Source organism: Equus caballus, chromosome 16 (genome assembly GCF_041296265.1).
Source record: "Equus caballus isolate H_3958 breed thoroughbred chromosome 16, TB-T2T, whole genome shotgun sequence".
In the NCBI taxonomy this organism is placed as follows: Eukaryota; Metazoa; Chordata; class Mammalia; order Perissodactyla; family Equidae; genus Equus; species Equus caballus.
In genome coordinates, this window is record NC_091699.1 from 37,648,931 (window position 1) to 37,668,661 (window position 19,731).

Below are 19,731 nucleotides of genomic sequence, written 5' to 3' on the forward strand. Positions count from 1 at the left end.
AGAATCCACGCCCCTAACTCTCCTGCTGAGAGCTGGAGGTGTCCAGGGAAGTGGGGGATGTTTTGCGCATCTTCATGATGTGTGTTCTCTGAACTTGACTTAAATTAATGTTCCTGGAGGCCTTCTCTTTTTGAGAATTTTATATTCTGCAATTTCTCTCCTCTGAAATCCTAAAACATACTTTTGTGCACTTTTTTTTTGCATGCCTTTTCTTCTCCATCTAGACTCTGAGGTCACTGACATCAATCCCTTATTTCTTTTGGTTCCCCAGAGCTTAGCCCTGGTCAACAAATGAGCGGTTGAGTGGGGTTTGTTGCCTGTTGAAGCCCCAGGGTCCGGGGCAGGGCTGGGCGGGCGGTAGGTACTCTGTAAATATTTCTTAAATAAATAAGCACTAGGCTTATTTAACAAAAGGTTAGAGTGATAACGGATTTCGTCCGGGTCAACAGTCAATCTTCATCATTCAGATGGTGTGCGCCTAATTTTGTTTCAACGGCTTGAGCATTTAAGGCAAAAGCAAGGTTTATTGGTCTCTCCTCCCTTTCCTGCCCCACCACTCTACTCCATTCCACCTCAAAATCACACAGAATTGGTATTGACCCAGTCTTGGAAGGAATTCTGAGCAAGAAATTCTGTGAGATGCCTCAGTTGGTACTAAACTGTAAGGATTTGTTACTTAGGCCGGTTAAGGCTGGCCTGCTTAAAAGAAATTCATGTTATGGTGTCACTTTTATGAGCAAATCAACTACTACCTAATATTTCGGTTTAAATGGTTTCAAGCACATACAAAGTAATGTGATTTTCTGTACAGCTCCACTGATACCAATATCCCGGGGTCAGAACAGGAAACCTTCAGCAGCTTAGAAGTGAGTTCATTCCATTCTCTAGGCCTGTGCTGTCCAACACAGTCGGGAGCCACTAGCTCTACAGGGCTATTGAACACTTGCAATGTGGTTATTTTGAATTGTGATGTATTGTAATGCATGAGATAAATACATCTGTACTTCAATACACCAGATAAATGCAGTCAAAATACAACAGATTTCAAAGACATAGTGTAAAAATAGAGTGTAAAATATCCATGAATAATTTGTATAATGATTACATGTTGAAATGATAATATTTTGGACATATTGGGTTCAATAAAGTATGTTAAAATTCACTTCACCTGTTTCTTTTTATTTTTTTAAATGTGACTACTGGAAAATGTAAAATTACACATGTGGCTAACAGTGGACAGCATTGTTCTAGAATGTAACAAATAGGAATCTGCTGAAACCCAACACCTTTGTATGTGCCCCCTACTTCATTATTCCCCACTTCTCCCAAAGTTATTAGCTAAGGCACCCAGCTTCTGTCTATGTCCATTCTCAAAACTCTGTTTTGTTTTGTTTTGTTTCCTGATAGAGACAAAACTTCAGTCTCCTCTAGCTTTAAGCTTTATTTTCTATTAGCAAGACTTGTATTGACTCTAATGATGAAAGCACCTTATATAGAAACTCATAACTTTAAAAAAAAACCCCTCATATCATGTCATTGAATAGCTATAACTATCCCAAAGTAGCAAGTAATTAGAATTATCACCATTTTCTAAGTGAGAAAATTATCCATTTTTCAAGGGAGAAATCTGAGGAGGACAAAACATTTATTTATTTCTACTGGATCTGTTCCAGAAAGGCTTTTAAGTCTCTGGCCAATTCAAAGAATATAAGTGGCTTTCCAAGATGACAGAATGGTCGATGGACCTGGGACTGGAATGACCTTCTGACTCTTGACACCAGAACAGCGGTTCTCAGACACAGTGGCCCATTATCAATAATGAAGTACAACTTTTTATAAAGAATGTCTAGAAGAGCAAAATTTTTAGCTGACTATCTTTTTATGTAAATTAGGACTGATTCAAGGATTGGCAAAAATAATTTTTCTTTTGTATACTTCGTTCATTTATTCATTTAACAAGCGCTTACGGAGTGCCTGCCAGGTGTAAAAGCACTAAGTTGGCCCTGGGGCAACATTGATGAACAAAATAACAAGAAGAGACAGATGGTCTAGCAAATTTAATCATAACTAACAAGTAAGCATAAATGGTGTGCTGTGGAATCACATAGCAGGAAGACCTAGCTTCATAAGTCAGTACCGCTCATGCTGAGATGGAAGGACCGTGGGATATGGCTACATATGTAATGGAGGAGAGAGAATAAGTAGGAGTGTTTTAGGAATGCTTTCCGAAGTGGGAAAGAAAGGTGAAATTGATCAGGCAGGGAATTACACATAAGCTACTGTCCAAATTGTCTATGCCACATCCCGGAAGTGTATCCTGTACCTAGACATCATCTGTCATGTGGTCATAAGTGAAATAACAACAGTAAAGTTTGCAGTCTTCTGCATTTTGCCATGCTGCACTTAGAAGGATATTTCTTTCTCTTTTTCCCCAACTTTACTGAGATATTATTGACATATAACATATGTGAGTTTAAATGTGTAATATGGTGATTTGATACACATATATATTACAAAATGATTACCACAATAAAGTTAGTTAACACCTCCATCCCCTCACATAATTACCATTTAGTGTTATTAACTATAATCACCATGCTGGATGTTAGATTCCCAGAACTTTTTAATCTTATAACTGGACATTTTTACCCTTTGACCAATATCTCCCCATTTCCCCCAAATCCCAGTGGCTGGTAAACACCACTCTACTCTCTGCTTCTCTGAGTTCAGCTTGTTTTAGCTTTTGTATGTAAGTGATATCATACTGTATTTATCTTTCTCTGATTTATTTCACTTAGCATTAACACCCTCAAGTTTTATCCAAGTTGTTGAAAAACAGCAGGATTTCCATTTTGCTCATGGCTGAATAATATTTAATTGCTTGTTACACAGACACAAACACACAGACAGATACATATACATACACACACACACATCATCTTTGTTCGTACATCTGTTGATGGGCATTAGGTTGTTTCCACACCTTGGCTATTGTGAGTAATTCTGCAGTGAACATGAAGGTGCAGCTATCTCTTCAACATCCTGTTTTCATTTCCTTTAGATATATACCTAGAAGTGGGATTGCTGGATCCTATGGTAGTTCTATTTTTAATTTTTTGAGGAAGCTCTGTACTGTTTTCCATGGTGGCTGCACCAATTTACATTCCCACCAACAGTGCACAAGGGTTCCTTTTTCTCCACATCCTCACCAACACTTGTCTCTTGTCTTTTTGATGATAGCCGTTCTAACAGGTGTGAGGTGATATCTCATTGCGGTTTTGATTTGCATTTCCCAGATGATTAGTGGGGTTGAGCACTTTTCATGTACCTGTGGTCATTTGTATGTCTTCTTTGGAAATACGTATTCTTAGGTCCTCTGCCAATTTTTTAATTGGATTGCTATTGAGTTGTGTGAGTTCCTTATATATTTTGGATGTTAACCATTTATCAGATAGATGATTTGCAAATATTTTCTCCCCTTCTGTAGGTTGCCTTTTCGTTTTGCTGATTGTTTCTTTTTCAGAAGCTTTTTAGTTTGATATAGTCCCATTTGCTTATTTTTGCTTTCATTCCTTGTGCTTTTGGTGTCAAAAAAACATTGCCAAGACCAATGTCAGGGAGTTTTTTCCTATGTTTTCTTCTAGTAGTTTTCCAGTCTTTGGTCTTACGTCTTTTATCCCTTTCAAGTTAATTTTTGTTAGTGGCATAAGAAAGGGGTCCATTTTCATTCTTCTGCGTATGACTATCCAGTTTTCCCAGCACCATTTATTGAAGAGACTGTCCTTTCCCCATTGAGTGTCCCTGGCTCTCTGTCAAATATGAGCTGACCATATATGTGTGGGTTATTTCTGGGCTTTCAGTCCTGTGCCGTTGCTCTATGTGTTAGTTTTAATGCCAGTATCATACAGTTTTGATTACTAGAGCTCTATAAAGCAGGATGTTTCAGACCACCTAAGGGGCCTGGTCAGTAGTGTCTCTAAAAACCACCTCTCAAAAAACAAAACAAACCCCTGATTTGTAGCATTTACCAATTTCCAAGGTGTAACTAACTACTCCCATCCTGGCCGATATCTAGCTTCCAATAAGACATCACTTATTGTGGAGTTGGGAAGAGGTGTGTGCTGGCACCCACTGTGTATCCACAAAACAAATATAATAGATATAAGTAACCTCAAAAGTGCAGATAATAGTAAAATGTGATAAAATAATCAGAAAGCAACGAATTTTGAGTATGTATTTCCTTTGTTTTTAATAATTTATAGTATAAATTTATATTTGTATTTATATAACATTATTTTCTAGAAGTGGCTGTGTTTAACAACTGCCTTATGAAATTCCTACAAATTTAACAATCAGCTCACATGTGCCTATACAAACTGGCTCCAGCATGCCAATGAGACCGGCATCTTCAGCATACATGATCCTTCAGTAACCATGATCCTGGTCTAGAACAATTTGTCACTGTCCCCTCTTTCTCTGTTTCTTACAGATCAGCAAACAGCAGCTACAGACAGTCAAGGACCGGTTTCAAGCTTTTCTCAATGGGGAAACCCAGATCGTGGCTGATGAAGCCTTCATGAACGCTGTCCAGAGTTACTATGAGGTAAGACTCAGGCAGAAGGATGCCAAGACTGCTCAAACCTAAAGCCCTGGGCTTCTGAACTCCTGGCCAGGGGCAACAGTAGCCCTGGCCTTCTACAGGGCCATCCTGCCTGAGGCAAAGAGGCAGGTGATTGGTTACAATTTTAAGGACCAACAGCATTTTGTTTCGGGGAAAACTGAACGGAAGCTACTGTTTACCAACTGATTTTTATACCAGGCAGTGTGCTGCATGCTTTACATACAATGTCTTGTTTAATCTCTACAACAGTCTTATGAGTTAAGTCCTGATATTATTCCCATTTTACTGATGAAGAAGGTTAGATCAATTACTCAAGGTCACACAGCTTTTAACTTCCACAAGCTAAGACTTGAACTGAGTCGAGAGCATTTTCCCACCACTTACACCCTTTCTAAAGGCTGTTAACACCTGCTAAGGATGCTGCCTTCACTAGCTTCCTTTTTCTTTCTATTAAAATGGTGCTGTGAGTTCTTTCCTCCAAGTTAGAACACTGTCCAAGATGCAGTACTGTTCTCAGGAGAAAACCTGTAAATGAGATAATATATCCTGTGTACATATCACAAGTAAATGCCCACCTATAGACCTCAGAGGTTTACTTATCAGTAAAGTGAATTTGGAATTCCACTAGTATTTTTAAATTTTATAATTATTCTTCCATGATGTGCTCATTGGCTATTGACTGTACACCACTAATGAGGTAGACATGCCATACCTTCCTATTGGTGATGTCTACTTGACATGCATATTTTCAAAAATGATTATTTTGGGGGTCTGCCTTGTGGCTGACTGGTTAAAGTCCCATGCACTCCATTTTAGTGGCCCAGGTTCACGGGTTCGGATCCTAGGCATGGACCTACTCCACTCAGCAGCCATGCTGTGGAGGTGTCCCACATACAAAATAGAGGAAGACTGGCATAGATGTTAGCTCAGAGGAAATCTTCCTCAGGAAAAACAAAATGATTATTTGGTCATTGAAAGACATTTTACTTTATATTAATCTATTTTTATGTGAACCAGATATTCTCTGTATTTGGAATCCTGTGCCCAAAACGTCTTATCCATTGTCAAGGCTAGATTAAAATCATTGGAAACCAACCCTTAAGCACTGAAAAACTCATGGCATCCTGCCTTCTGCAATTCAGAGTGATAACAATAAACTGTAAAATAAGTGTAAGGAAATCCAAAAAATTCTGATTTTCTTCCCACATTGGATGGATTCACTGATTTCCTTCCTTCCTTTTGTTTTTTAATTATTATCTAGCAAATTATTTCAAAAGAAAAAACATTGGTGCTCCTGCTTCTCTGGTGCTCCAAGCACCTGTTGCTTCTGCCCATTGGGCGATCCAGTCCTCAACAGATGCTTTAAAAATGTTAGTTGGTTGATTCAGTTAAATTCTCCTTCCCACTTGTGAAAGCACTTGACTCCTCCTTTCATGGAGAGAGTGGAACAAGATTGCAATTAGATCTTGTGAAAATATTATCGATTGATTTTTTAATGAATGTTTAATAGTAAACAGGCTTCGTCTCTGTGATGTTTGCTGGGTCCAGCCACAAACTCATCTTATACACCATTTCTTCAGTGAAATTTCTATTTGGATCTATTTTAGGTGTCAGGTTCATTTTTATATTTTTCAAATTTAAGCTTTCTTTCATTTCACAAATAGTGTTAATTATTGCCAGTTAGTATTGAACTTATTGCTTTATCTGATGTGGTGCAATTTTTCAGCTGAGTTTAATCGAGAGTGGAAATGAGATTTGGAATCACAGTGATGGTGTGGCAGTGAATAACTTGAATATATTTAACAAAAGATTCTGTTAAAACTACCAGAGAATGAAATTAATTTCCCCCCTTTTTTTCAAGTTCTGAAAGCTAGTTCAGACCAGGCAGACCCTTATCAATAATTCTCCATGTTTAGAGTCATTCACCAGTTTATAAATTTGGAGACTGCAGATCTTAATTAGACAGCTCATCTGACTAATGACATAAATTAAAAGAAAGTGCCATTTCTATCTATTAATTAAATTTGAAAATTAGTAGTCATCAACATGCTAATGAGTCTCTGGAAATTATCATTATATTTGTAGTGATCTTGATATTTTCTTCTCTAGTGGCCAGTTTATTTGAAAGAACTTCTTTTTAGTCTGGTAAGAATTTAGGCATTGAGAAATCACTGAATATTTGATACTGAGATTTGAGTAACAGGAAATAATGTGGAATATTAATTATTTACGATATTCACTAGTAAAGCTTTAGAGAGTCTTGAGATTCATGTTTCCTGGAAAGCCTAACCCTCTGGGCAAAGGTTCCCCCAGTCAAGGGATCAGGAAGAACTCTTTCCCCGAGAGAGCTGCAAGGTGATTACTCCACCTTTTCTCCCTTTCCCTTCACCCTTGGGTGGTGGAGATGCTAGTGTCTCTTCTTCCACCCTCCTCTGGGATCCAATTGCTTCCCTGTCAGTGTCTGTCTTGATCAGGACTCTTTGGATTACAAGTGACAGATACCCACTTTAAACTGGCTTAAACCAAAACAGGATTATTTGCTCAAGCAACTTAAAAGTCCAGTGGTAGACCTGGTTTCAGCTGTGGCTGGATCCAGAGACTCCGAAGATGCCAGCAGGACAGGTATCTTTCTCCCCATTCCTCAGCTTTGCCCTGGCCAGTGTTGGCTTCATTCTTAGGCAGGTTCTCTCCATGCGGAGGACCTTGGCAGCACCAGGTCACATCCTTCCAGTTTAGCAACCCCAGGAGCAATACGTCTTTACTGATAGTCCCCAGTAAAAGGCCCGGGGGTGACTTGGTTGGACTGACATGGGTTATGTGTCCTTTCTTGAGCCAGTCACAATGGATGAGGGGTGAAATAGACTGGGGGATAAGACCTAAGATAAATACTACCTCTTGTGCCTGAGTCCAGGCGCAGCCCCACTGGAGCCATTTGTATTGGAAATACAATGGTTTTCCAATAAGAAATTAGCTTCTTTTTACTGAAGAAGGGGGAATGTATGCTTGGCAGACAAAACCAACAGACACCCTCCTTCTAAACTCACTCTCTTTCACACACACTCACACACACAATCCACACCACCATACCACACCTTCACATCCCAGTTTACCAAGAGTGCTGTCATTAAAAAAGAAAAAAGCTTTTTTTTCAAAAAGTTCTGAGATTACTACACTAAAGAAATCAGTTTCAGGCATTGCCTTGTCTTGCTAAGGCAATAATGGTTTGTCAACACAGTAGAGTAGCAAAGAGTAATTTTTCGAAAAGAAAAGGAGTGGGGAAGGCACTGTCCTTTTTCCATCTGTGCCTATCCAGCCCAGCCTGAACCCAGCTGGCCAGCATTAACCGCAAGCTGATGAAACCTGAGTCCTGAGCGTGGCCGGGATGAAGGGAGGTCAGGGTCCCTTAATGCTCTCGAGAGCATGCAGGTTAATTTTGTCCTTTCCCGGTGGCCCTGATTGTCAAAGCGGATCAAGCAGGTCAGCAAAGTAATCCTTTAATCTCTTCCATTACAGCTTTGAGTGCCCGGTGCTGAGGTGGGTGTCCAGCAATCCTATCCTGTTCCCACAGCCACCGTCTTAATGCGTCAGAGAGCCCACCCATCTCTCCATGGCCCTCACGTCTTTTCTAATTCTCAGCTCTTTTAAGACAAATGTCTGAAACACAAGCCCTCCCACCCTCCATTCTCATTCTCACCTTCCCATCTCTCTGCTTCATTTTGGTTCCTTCACATGCTGGTCCTGAAATTAGAGAAAAGAGTTAAATGGAAAAGTTTTACAAAACCTTTCTCAGATGCTGCCTGAAGGGAACGTGGCGGGGTTTGGTGAGAAGTGGGAGTGTAGGATGAGGTGAAAGACGTACAAGCAATCGTTTGGGAACACTACGGCTGAGACCTTGGCTTCAGCCAGTGAAACTGCTCTGATTGAGCTTTGTTTGGTTTGGTTTGCTTTTTGCTGAGCTCCTCTAACAAAAGCCCTGTTGGTTTTTGTCAAACTAGCTTTGAATGTTGTGTCCAACAGAATTCTTCAGTTGCTAGCAACAGAAACTGTGGTTAAATTAACAATAACTGTTGGGGTTTTTTTATTGTTTTATTGGTTTTTTTTATAATTGTTGTTTTTGTTATTAAAAGAAATAACCAAGCTTAATGAAAGATGGAAAGTAAGGCAGCTTAACTTCAGGAAGCCAGGTAGCAGGATATAATGGACACCTTATCATTGGTATGAATCTGCTCCAACCCCTTCCATCCTTGGGCCACCCCACTCTGGGGTCTGAATCCCAGAAGGAGAAGTCCGATTGGCCAAGCTCAGGTCCCAATCCACCACTTGGCTAAGGAAGGACAAGATCCCATGATTGACAGTCCCACTGAAACTGTGTGCAACGGCAAAGACGTTCTTGGACTGAGGCGCTGTTATCAGAAGGGAAGGACAATTTGGCCCGCAAAACCTAGAGGTATCCTCTGCTCTGGGAGATAAACTTGACATACTTTGTTTAGTCTTTATGATTGAACCGTTTTTTAGTCTAAGAAAAGTAGAAGTCAGCTCTTATCTAGCTATTTTTCTGAAATGAAGCTATCTATTTTTCAATAAGCAAAACTATAACTCCTCAGGAGCCTGAAAACAGATATATCCCTGGGAGAGGCGTAGCTACCCATTCTAAAGGCATTTGTTCTTGTGGGGAAAGCCAGGCAGGGAAGGAGGGAACAGAGGTCAGAGTGGCTAGGAGGATGGATTAGTGTCCAAAAGATCAACTAGAATTCAACCCCACGTCTTTCAGACACTAAACTCATCCTCCTAAGCACTCTGACCTCTGCCTTCTAATTCTAGTTCTGCTGCACACTGCCTGTGGGACCTCGGCCAAGTCTGAGCCTCAGTTTCTTCATCTGTAATAGGACCTTCCTGGCATAATTGTTGTCAAGGGTAAATTACACACACACGCACACACAACCATATAACCTCACCCTAAATCTAGTACCCAGACAGTGCCATTATAAATATATTAAGATGAGAGGGGAGCCTGGTGCTGTAGTGTCCATCTGCTTCATGGAAAGAATTGAAGAGAGTTAAAGGGATAGAATCCATCCACTCCCTGGTTTCAGGGCCTTGACATGGGATAAAAGAGATGCAAGGCCAAGGAGGGCAGAGGGTACAGACAGGGCAAAGCGACCTAATTTTGCTCCTAACCTACCACCACCCACCACAGGTCAGGGCCCAGATCTGCTTCTCAATTTGCCCCAGCATCCTTGACTTTTTGATGAAGAATATCTTTTAGATCCAAAGATGCATTTTATTTTAGAAATTAACGTGGACTTTGCCTCAAGGAGGTAAAATTTTCCCATGTAGAAAGAGGTGTTTTAAGTGATTATAAAAGTAAAATATATTATTAAAAATATATGTAAATTATAAAAATAGACAATATAGAAAAAATCTAAATGAAGTGGTTAGAAAAATACCTGTAATCCCATGATCCTAGACAACTACTATTAAATTTTGGCATATATCTTTTCAAGTATTTTTGATGTGTCTATATGCATACAGATAGCTATTCAATTTCCATATTAAGATTATCAGGGAAATTACTACAAAATATTAATATCCCGCTTGTTTCATTTAGCACCTGTGGTTTTCAGTCTCCTTCCTACCTCTGCAAAAGTCACACATGTGACATACTCTCATCCATTTTATTACCTATGATTTTCTCAATCCAGGGTCATGCTCCTATCACCCAACCCCACCTCACCCCTGCCATTGGAAGTCTCTGGTTTAGCAATATATCATGGACATCTTTGGATGCTAATGAAAAAAATATTATCTTTTTTCATGTCTGCATGATATTCTATTGAAAAATAACAGCCAACTTGTTCCATTCTTGTAGCAGGCACCATGCTCACCAGTTGACATGCCTTGTCTCATTGAATCCTCACCCAAATCCTACAAGGGAGGTTTGTTATGATTCCCATTTGAGTGATGGGGAAACTGAAGCCCAGAAAGATTAAGTAGCTTTGACAAGTTAGCAGCTGGTAGAGCCAGGATTTGAACCCAGGCCGTGTGACACTAGAGCCTGTTCTTCCCGTTAGCTATGTGCCATTCATGAGTAGCAACCAGGTCTTGTTTTTTTTTTTTTTTAATGTTATTTACTCTAACATCTACGTCTATTTCTTGTTTATATTGGAATGACAATGCTTTTTTAGAGCAGGAAAGGGTTTGTCTTGGTTTTTCAGCCCATCAGCAAGGAAGTGGGAGCTGGACCAGCTTTATCTGGTACCATGTACAGTAGTTAAGTACTATGGGCTTGTGTGTTTCTAGGACAACCTTGAGGTTGCTTGGCTCTGGTGATGGAGGGAAGGACTGATGGATGAGGTCGAGTCTCTGAATTGACTGCCCTTCATCATTCCGTATTTATTTGTTTATCTTCCATCTCCCATTATGACCTGTCTGGAAGTTGGAAGAGGAGTGGGGAGGATTTATGGACGTGCTGCATAGAGCTGTGCCTGGGGTTGAAGTCTGTTGCGACAGCCACCAAAAACAAAACAGAAAACAAAAGCAAAAGCACCAGATAGAGCTCCCAGTAGAAATGAGTTTCAAGGATCATTTTAGAGACACACAAGCACATCAGTATTCTGTGGCTGTATTCACTACAGGGCGAGGCTGGCCCAGTCCCCACATCCCTTCTGACAGACTGAGAAGCCAAGACCGATGATCTGCCTGGAAAATTAGCTTCTGCTACCTGCTCCTCTCCCCATGGCTGTCTTGCCTCCTTATGTCACCTCGTCTTTGCTGTCTTCTCAACCTTCAGCCTCCTTCCTCCACACTCTTGACATTCCACTCATTTCCCCTCATTCTGGGGCCTGGCAGTCACATCTAACCTCTGGACAGACGGAGCCCTCCATTCTTCAAAGTCCTCTTGCTTTCATCCTCATCAAAGAAGGCTGGCTGGGTTAACCCCATGTGAGGAGAGTGAGGTTGATAGGGGTTAAGGGACTTGTCAAGGCCATCCACTAGGAGTTCAAAAGTATTTATTGAGTAGCTACTATGTACAAAGTAAGAGACTGTGTGAAGCAGATGATGTGCACAGGATCCATGGGTCACCCAGCCAGCTATGGATGCCAGCTGAGACCAAGGGGCCAACATTTTCATTTCTTACCCTGTGTTATCAGGTCCCATGGAAAATCTAGCCTCAGTCAATTGTTTTGAGAGACCAGTATATCGTGCTTGCTGGTTTCTCCTTTACCTTCTTTCCCCCAGCCAGATATAAGCTCAATAGGATCTCTGCTTTGAGATGTCTGCTTTGTTTGTGGTGTTCCTTCACTCTTTCAACATGGCACCAACTCTGTGCCAGGTACTGTCTTAGGCACTCAGAAGAAGTAATAGGAAAAAACAGTTACAAATCCTTCCTTCCTGGGACTTACAGTCTAGCTGGAGCCTCAGGTATTAACCAAACAGTCACAAAGACAAATGACAAATGGCAGCTATGGAAGGACTTTGGAGGAAAGGAATATGGTGCTGAGAGTCTATAGTGGGGTCCTGCTCCAGGTTTTCTGCCTATTCTCTTTGTCCCCTTCGGGTCTGTTTTCCACATTAAAGTCAGAGAATGTGAACTTGATCATGCCATGTCCCAGCTTAAAACCTTCAATGGCTTGCCAGTGCCCTTCAAATGTAGACAATATCCTTAATGTGGCCCCCCATGCCCTTGGCCCTCTGGCCCCTTCCTGCCCATCTTACATTGGTCATTCCCCCACCCCTCACAGCCACAGCCACACTAGCTTCTCCTTGTTTCCTCAGACACTCAGGGGCTTTGCACATCTTGATGCTTCTCTCTGAAATATTCTTTCACTCTCTCTTTATGCATCCATCTTTCCCATATCATCTCAAAGGAGTTTTCCTCCAGGAAGGCTTTCCTGACTACATGTTAGAATAGGCCCCTGGCTCTAGGCATCTGTGGACTTTCCCTTGACAGCACTTGTCCCAGATTGTAATGATATTTGGATGAGATTATAGGATGATGTCGTGGAGGTACGAGGGCTGGATCTGCACCTGTTTTACTCACCTCTATATCCCTGGCACCTGGCACAATGCCTTCCACATCGTGAGTGCCCAAGGAAAGGATGACTGGGTTCATGAAGAAGAGTCTAAACGTTGCAGCTGGAAGGACAACTCCACAATTTTATAGTTCAATTCCCTCAGTGTACAGATAAGAAACTGTCAAATCAGAGATGGGAGGTGACTTACCCAAGGTCACACAGTGAGTTAGTGGCAGAATTGGCCTGGGATCATGGGTTATATCTCCTGTCACAATGCTATACTTCCTCTCCAGAAATTTTCTCTAATTTCCCCAAACCTTTGATGTTCTTTGAGATCTGGACTTGTAACTGAGGTACATTGTACCTGAAAAAACTGCAATAAGCATTACAGATTTTCAGGTGAATTCTTTAGCTCATTAAGACTCATTAAGGCCTGAGGATTCATTTGAAACTTCTTTCTGTAATTGATTTTTAAATGAACTCTAAGGTCTCAACTGAGTACCAGTTCCCAGGCACAGGGGAGTGGACGATGAGCTCTAGCCTACGAAGCAAACCCTCAGCCCTCCTTCTTTCTAAATTAGTTCATTAAATTGATGATAAGCAGAAGCCACTTGTCTAACATCTCGCCTCCCCGAGGAAGGCTTTGTGTTGAAGCAGGAGACAATGACATGCCCCCCAAGCAATGCCGTCTCATGGCCAACAAGGGCATTTCCTGAAATCTGACAGGCGAGGGAACATTTATTCTGCCTCTGGAAGGGTATTTATGCACCTTCTGAAGTGTGACCAGGACACAGCTCAAAAGTGTCAGATGTTTCCTCTCTGAATATGAAGCAGCAGCTTCACTACCTTGTATTACACCCGGAACCATGTAGCTGGTGTAAGCTCCCGAATGTTGGGCACTGGGGCGAAAGTAAAGTATTCTCAATGGATGGCTTGGCCCCAGCACCCAGGAAGCACCAGCAAAGCAACCAAGGTTCTCCACCAGACAGAAGAAGTTCTCCACCAGGCAGGTGAGATTCACAGGAAAGGAAGGAACCAGGGTGAAGTCAAAAGATCGTACATTGATATTCAGCCAATTTCAGTTACAAAGAACAAGTCCCTTCCCTTCTCTGGAGTCTTGGTTTTTCTCTCTACAAAATGGACTGCATATAAGGCCTAGCCTCTTTGTACATTCACTCTCAAAGTGCCAGGCTCTATACTAGGGACGGGTGATACTGTGGGGAACAAGATGGGCACAGTCCTTGCCCATATGGAGTTTACATTTTTGGAAGGGAGACAGACATTAAATACGTATTTACCTAAGATGTGTTCAATTTCAGTTGTGATGTGTATCATTGAGAGAATAAAATGAGATAGAAATAGTGGTTAACATTTAAGTGCTATGTGCCAGACATCATGCCAGGTATTTTATGTAGAATAATAATAACAACCACAACCACAACCCTTGTGGCACTTTTTTAAGTGCTTATGATGTATTTAATCCTCACTTAAAAATACCTGTGATGTAGAGACCACTATTATCCCCATTTTATAGATGAGAAAACTGAGGTACAAAGAGGTTAATTTGCCAAAAGAAACACAGCCCCTAAGTGGCGGAGAAAGAACCCAGACAGTCTGAGCACAAAGTCTGTAAACTATATGCTGCCTCTTGAGATATTACTATCTCATTTAATCCTTGCAACAGCCTAGTAATTACTATTGTTATTCTCATTTTCCAGATTTGGACACAAAAGCAAAATGCGTACGTGACTTCTCTGAGTTGCACAACTAGGAGGTGGTAGGGCAGGATGTAACCCACACCGGTGCCCTCTGGGATGCCCATGATAAGATCGGCTCAGCCTCCAGCCCCAGGGAGCTGATATCTCCAGGGCTGACTTCCTAATGTTTTTCCTGGTTGTGTTCTTGCTCAGGTGTTCCTGAAGAGTGACCGTGTGGCCCGCATGGTGCAGAGTGGGGGCTGCTCTGCCAACGACTCTCGGGAGGTCTTCAAGAAGCACATTGAGAAGAGGGTGCGCAGCCTGCCCGAGATTGATGGCCTCAGCAAGGAGACTGTGCTGAGCTCCTGGATGGCCAAGTTTGACGCCATCTACCGTGGGGAAGAGGACCCCAGGAAGCAGCAGGCCCGGATGACGGCCAGCGCAGCCTCTGAGCTGATTCTGAGCAAAGAGCAACTCTATGAGATGTTCCAGAACATTCTTGGGATCAAGAAGTTTGAACATCAGCTCCTGTATAATGCCTGCCAGGTAAGGTGTCAATCACCTGGGCCCAGAGCTGTGAGTAAGCATAATCAGATTATGACTTCTGTGTGCCCTAGGCACTGTTGCCTTCATGGGCCACTCTTGCTAAAAAAACATTACAAATTATATTTTACAAGTGCATTGGCAAAAGTTGACCTTAATTCAGGTTAGAATATATTCATATTTTTCTTCTGATTTAAAAAACAAAAGACTTCTGTGAGCCCCTGAAAGTCTCGTGGGCCATAGGCTTTGTGCGTATTGTGTCTCATGGGTAAACTGGCCCTGTGAGTAAGGCCTGGCTTCCATGTGTCGAAAGTGCTACAAGTTCAAAAGAATCATTTTTTTTTTTAAAGATTGGCACCTGAGCTAACAACTGTTGCCAATCTTCTTTTTTTTTTCTGCTTTATCTCCCCAAACCCACCCCCCGCCCTCCCGCCCCATACATAGTTGTATATCTTAGTTGCAGGTCTTTCTAGTTGTGGGATGTGGGACACTGCCTCAACATGGCCTAATGAACGGTGCCTTGTCCGCCGCCAGGATCCGAACCCTGGGCCACCGCAGCAGAGCACGCGAACTTAACCACTCTGCCACGCAGCCGGTCCCCAAGAATCATTTTTTTTAAAAGATTGTTTTGCCTTTAAAATAGGTGGTGTTTACCAGCTGAGGGACTTATAATTTCTCAGCTGGGGAGACAATTGGACTTCCCACCTGGTCATCAAGAGTAATTATTTAAAATCAAAAGCTTCCAGAAGCCCTGAGTATATCATACCACATATTTGTCACATCACCAATTTCCGAGTGGATCTGAGGGGCCTAGCTACAGCTCTGCTTGGGCCCACCCCAAAATGGGCCTATATTTTTTTCTGGATCAGGAGTGAGGTGAGGGTGTGAGACACTCTAGATCTTCATTTCCTGTGAATCTTTCCATTATATTCATTCATTCAACAAATATATATTGAGCGCCTCCTTTGCAATCTTTGCAAATTTTAGTGAGTGTCACTAGGGGGCATTTTTTAAATGCACATTCCCAGCCCCCAAACCTAGAGATTCTGATTGTACATTCTTGGGATAGGGCCCAGGAATCTGCATTTGAAACAAGGGCCTCCTTTCCTGGTAGTTTTGTTGCCCTTCCTCTTCTAAGAACCATCAGAGAAACTCAGCTGTGCCCTAGTTTGTCCAGCACGGCTCCGCCCCTCAGGTAGGTTAAAGGAAGACATGCTAGTGTGTTGGCTAAAAGTTGTTCCTCGCTCAGAATCAGACAGACCTAGGTAAATCTTAACATGACCCCTCAGTAGCTTTGCGGCCTTGGGGAGTTAGTAAACCTCTCCACACATGAGCTTGGGATGAAATCGTTATAAGGATTCAATGTGTATAAAGCCCAGAGCAACACGGGGCACTTTATAAATGGTAGCAGTTAAAATATAGTCTACAAGAAGAGGCAAAAAGTCAACAGACAGTATTAGAACTGCCCTAAACATTGAACTTGAGAATGACAGGACTTTGAGGCTTCCTTCTTTGAGCCTTCATGGCTCACCCCTAGTTCAAGGTACCAACATCTCTTACCTGGGTGACCACAGGGTCTACCCAACTAGTAACCCTGGCTCTCCACTTGCCACACAATAAAGCACCCATCACACGCAGCTGGAGGGATCTCCTTAACATGTAAGTTGGATCATGCCACTTCTCTGCTTAAAACCTTCCAGTGACATCCCATTGCCTTTAGAATGATGTCCCAACTCCTCGCTCACGTTTGGGGCAGTACATGAAGCAGCCCTGCTCAGACCCTTTTCTCCACATGCTTACTCACTGGCCTTCTTTCTGTTTCCCCAACATATCAAATAGGTTCTGGGCCTTTGCATTTGTTCTTCCCTCAGCTTAGAATGCTCATTGCCAAGACCTTTGCATGACTGGCACAGCTTAAATGTCAACTTCTCCAAGAGGTCTTGCAAGACCACCCCATTGAAAGTTCTCCCTTGCCTCACACCTCACCAAGTCACTCTCTCTCCCATCCCCCTGTTCTATTTGCATCACAGCCTTTACCACTATTTTCCATTTCTTGTTCATCTATTTTTACCTGTTTATTACCTGTCTTGTCCTCCATGCCCATCCTTCACCAGAATGTTAGCCTCATGAGGATGCATTCATCTTTGCCTTATTTGCTAATATTTCCAGTGCATGAAACAATTCTTGGCACATAGTAGGTGCTCAAAAATTGACTATTGAGTTAATAAATGGATAATAGCAGATTATTTTTACTAGTAGATAGGGTCTTGTTATCAACCATTATAGCTTACCCAGAACTTTCTGAATATTTTAGTAAGTAGGAGTCTGTTTAGCATTTCCTAATAAAATATATACATTACATTCAGAGATATTCCTGACATCCTACTTTCTTCTTAGCCAACTTCTATTCAGAACACTGACTGCCAACCCAAAGGTAGATGGTTTCTTTGGTAGGTCAAGAAGTATTTTTAAATTCTCAAATAAATCTCAATATAAAATTAAATTTAATTGTTCTTTTTATTTAAAATATTATTGCATCCCATGTGGCACTTTTAGAATAGGGTAGGTAGGTGATATTACCATCACTACCACCACCACCATCTTCTCCACCACAAGAAGATGGGTGGTCATAACTTCAAAAAGATTGACAATCACCCACCTGGATTAAAGGTAAGATTCAAAATTACAGAGATAGTCAAGTGTTCTTAAACCTGCTGGGCACAAAGTGATTCTAGGAATTAATGTTTCGTCTTATTGCAACAGCTTATCATGCGTATTTTTTGTTCTTGCTCAAACATCAGTATCATTGGAATGAATCCATTGCTATGCCATTGCTTATTTCAGTGTTTTTGAACTTGTTGAATGGGATGAAGTGGCAGGACCATATTTTACTGTTTTTCCCTAAAAAAGGAATTAATTCAACTCATATTTTTAACATCTTTTCTGTGAGTTGGAAAAAAAATACAGTAATATAAAAGAATTTTGTCCTGTCTCCCAAGAATAACAATTGTCTCCTTAGCTAAAAGAGAATTCTAAGAAACGTAAAGGATGTGCTTCTTGGGACAGAAATCCTCAAGGCATTTACCATTATATTCCATACTCACACCTGAGTCTGATTATTGCTTCAAGGGTTCACGTCAGTAGAAATTAGAACAAAGAGCATATGTAGGTAACTCACAAAAGAAAAAAATATAAATGAAGTCTAAATATATAATTATTTTTATTTCCATGTCTTCAGTAATCTGAGCTATATAAGTGTATTGGCAACAATAAAAGTATTTTAAAAGAAAAATAACATTGGTAATGATAATACATCACAAATGTTATAGAAATGGGACTTATCGTGATTTCCCATTGGAATAATTTATTATTGTAACCTTTCTGTACTTTTTTAAATTGCAGCAAAACACATTTATAATGGGCAAAGCTTTTGCCCTCATAGCTTTACCCGTAGGAATTTGTTCTGAGTAAATACTCAGAGACGTGTAGAGGAGTGTTAAATCCAAAGGTGTTCATTGCAGTGCTTATACGGCGGTGAAAATATGGAAGCAACTTTACTTCCCAACAGTAGGAGATGAATTAATTAGATTTCCATTCAACCATGTGAGAGAATACCCTCCAGCCGTTGAGGAAGAAGGGTTGCCACCTGGGAAAATGTTCACTAGACATTGCTAAGTGGAAAATCAGGCTACGAAACAGAGCATGAAGGCATAATCTCATTTTTTGTAGAAAAAGTACAGGATAGGCAAAAAAAAAAATCTTAACTGTGCTTATCTTTAGGGATAGCATTATGGTTTATTTTTATGGTTTTCAGTTGTGCTTTTCTGAATTTCCAAATTTTCTTCCTTAAGCATATAGGTATTTTGTAAAGGGAAACAAATAGCAAAAATCTCAACAAAGAAACTATTAAAACAATGGGATAAGAAGAAAATTATTTTCTGCACTGTTTTCTAGACTTCAGCCATTAAGATACCATCTTCATGATTTTTGTCATTTCTAAGTCCTACCTATATGATTATTTATTTAATATTTCTAGTTAAACCAACCCCTAACTCACTTTTAAGACTTACCTTTATCTTTAGAAATAATATATGTGAAATCACAGCTTTAAAGTACTAGGGTTTTTTTTAAACAATATGCATTAAGGTGCAACATAACCATTAAAATGGAAGCTCTTCATCAGTCTGCCCTCTTAAATCATTTCTCACTACCACTGATATGGGACGCATGGCTGGGGTGACCAGTGGGGTGACATACTGAGGTTGGTGGGACAGAGCCCTCTGATGCCATCCCTGAAAACAGCCCAGAGCGACCAGAATAGCTTTCAATGAAGTCTGCACTTCTCACGCCCTGCAATCAGGTTTCAGAAATTGTGGATTCACTCCCTCGCTTTCTCATAGACTGCACTCAGCTCTGCCAAACTCTATCAACTCACAGGAGCAAAGATACAGAAGGGAAAATCATATGACTTTCATTCCCTCCCTGCTGCAACTGTTTCTTGTTCTGTTTTGTATTTTCTGGACCTTCTTCTCAGTATGAAACAAAGCAATACCTAGGTGCTCCCAAACCAGAAATGTGCACAATATTTTCTTCTTATGCTGACCGCGTTCTAGGGGAAGCTGTAATCTGATTGCTGGTGCTGCTTTCTGAAGCTTCTTTATGAGGTTCTGCCAGTAACTGCAGTTTTCATCTCAAATGAGAAATGACATTTATCAAAGAGCAATTATATCAGTTACATATCAGCTGTCTGTTGTAGCGTGAACCATGTCTATGGAAAGTTAAAAAAAGCAAGGAGGTTTAACAAATGTCTCCATATTTGCACATTTTGTAGAGTCCATTTTGTTTATTTGAGAAT

At 41.0% G+C, this 19,731-nt stretch overlaps 1 protein-coding gene across 32 annotated transcripts in view; it reads left to right on the top strand.

Annotated features, from left to right (window-relative positions):
- Positions 1 to 19,731, top strand: part of CADPS (calcium dependent secretion activator) — a 438,027-nt gene that overhangs the window by 91,552 nt on the left and 326,744 nt on the right. For all 32 annotated transcript variants that reach the window (XM_070238689.1, XM_070238692.1, XM_070238698.1 and 29 more), the window contains exons 2-3: positions 4,490 to 4,603; positions 14,547 to 14,879. In XM_070238689.1, the coding sequence (XP_070094790.1) occupies positions 4,490 to 4,603; positions 14,547 to 14,879 (447 nt within the window). The remainder of the gene's footprint in view (positions 1 to 4,489; positions 4,604 to 14,546; positions 14,880 to 19,731) is intronic.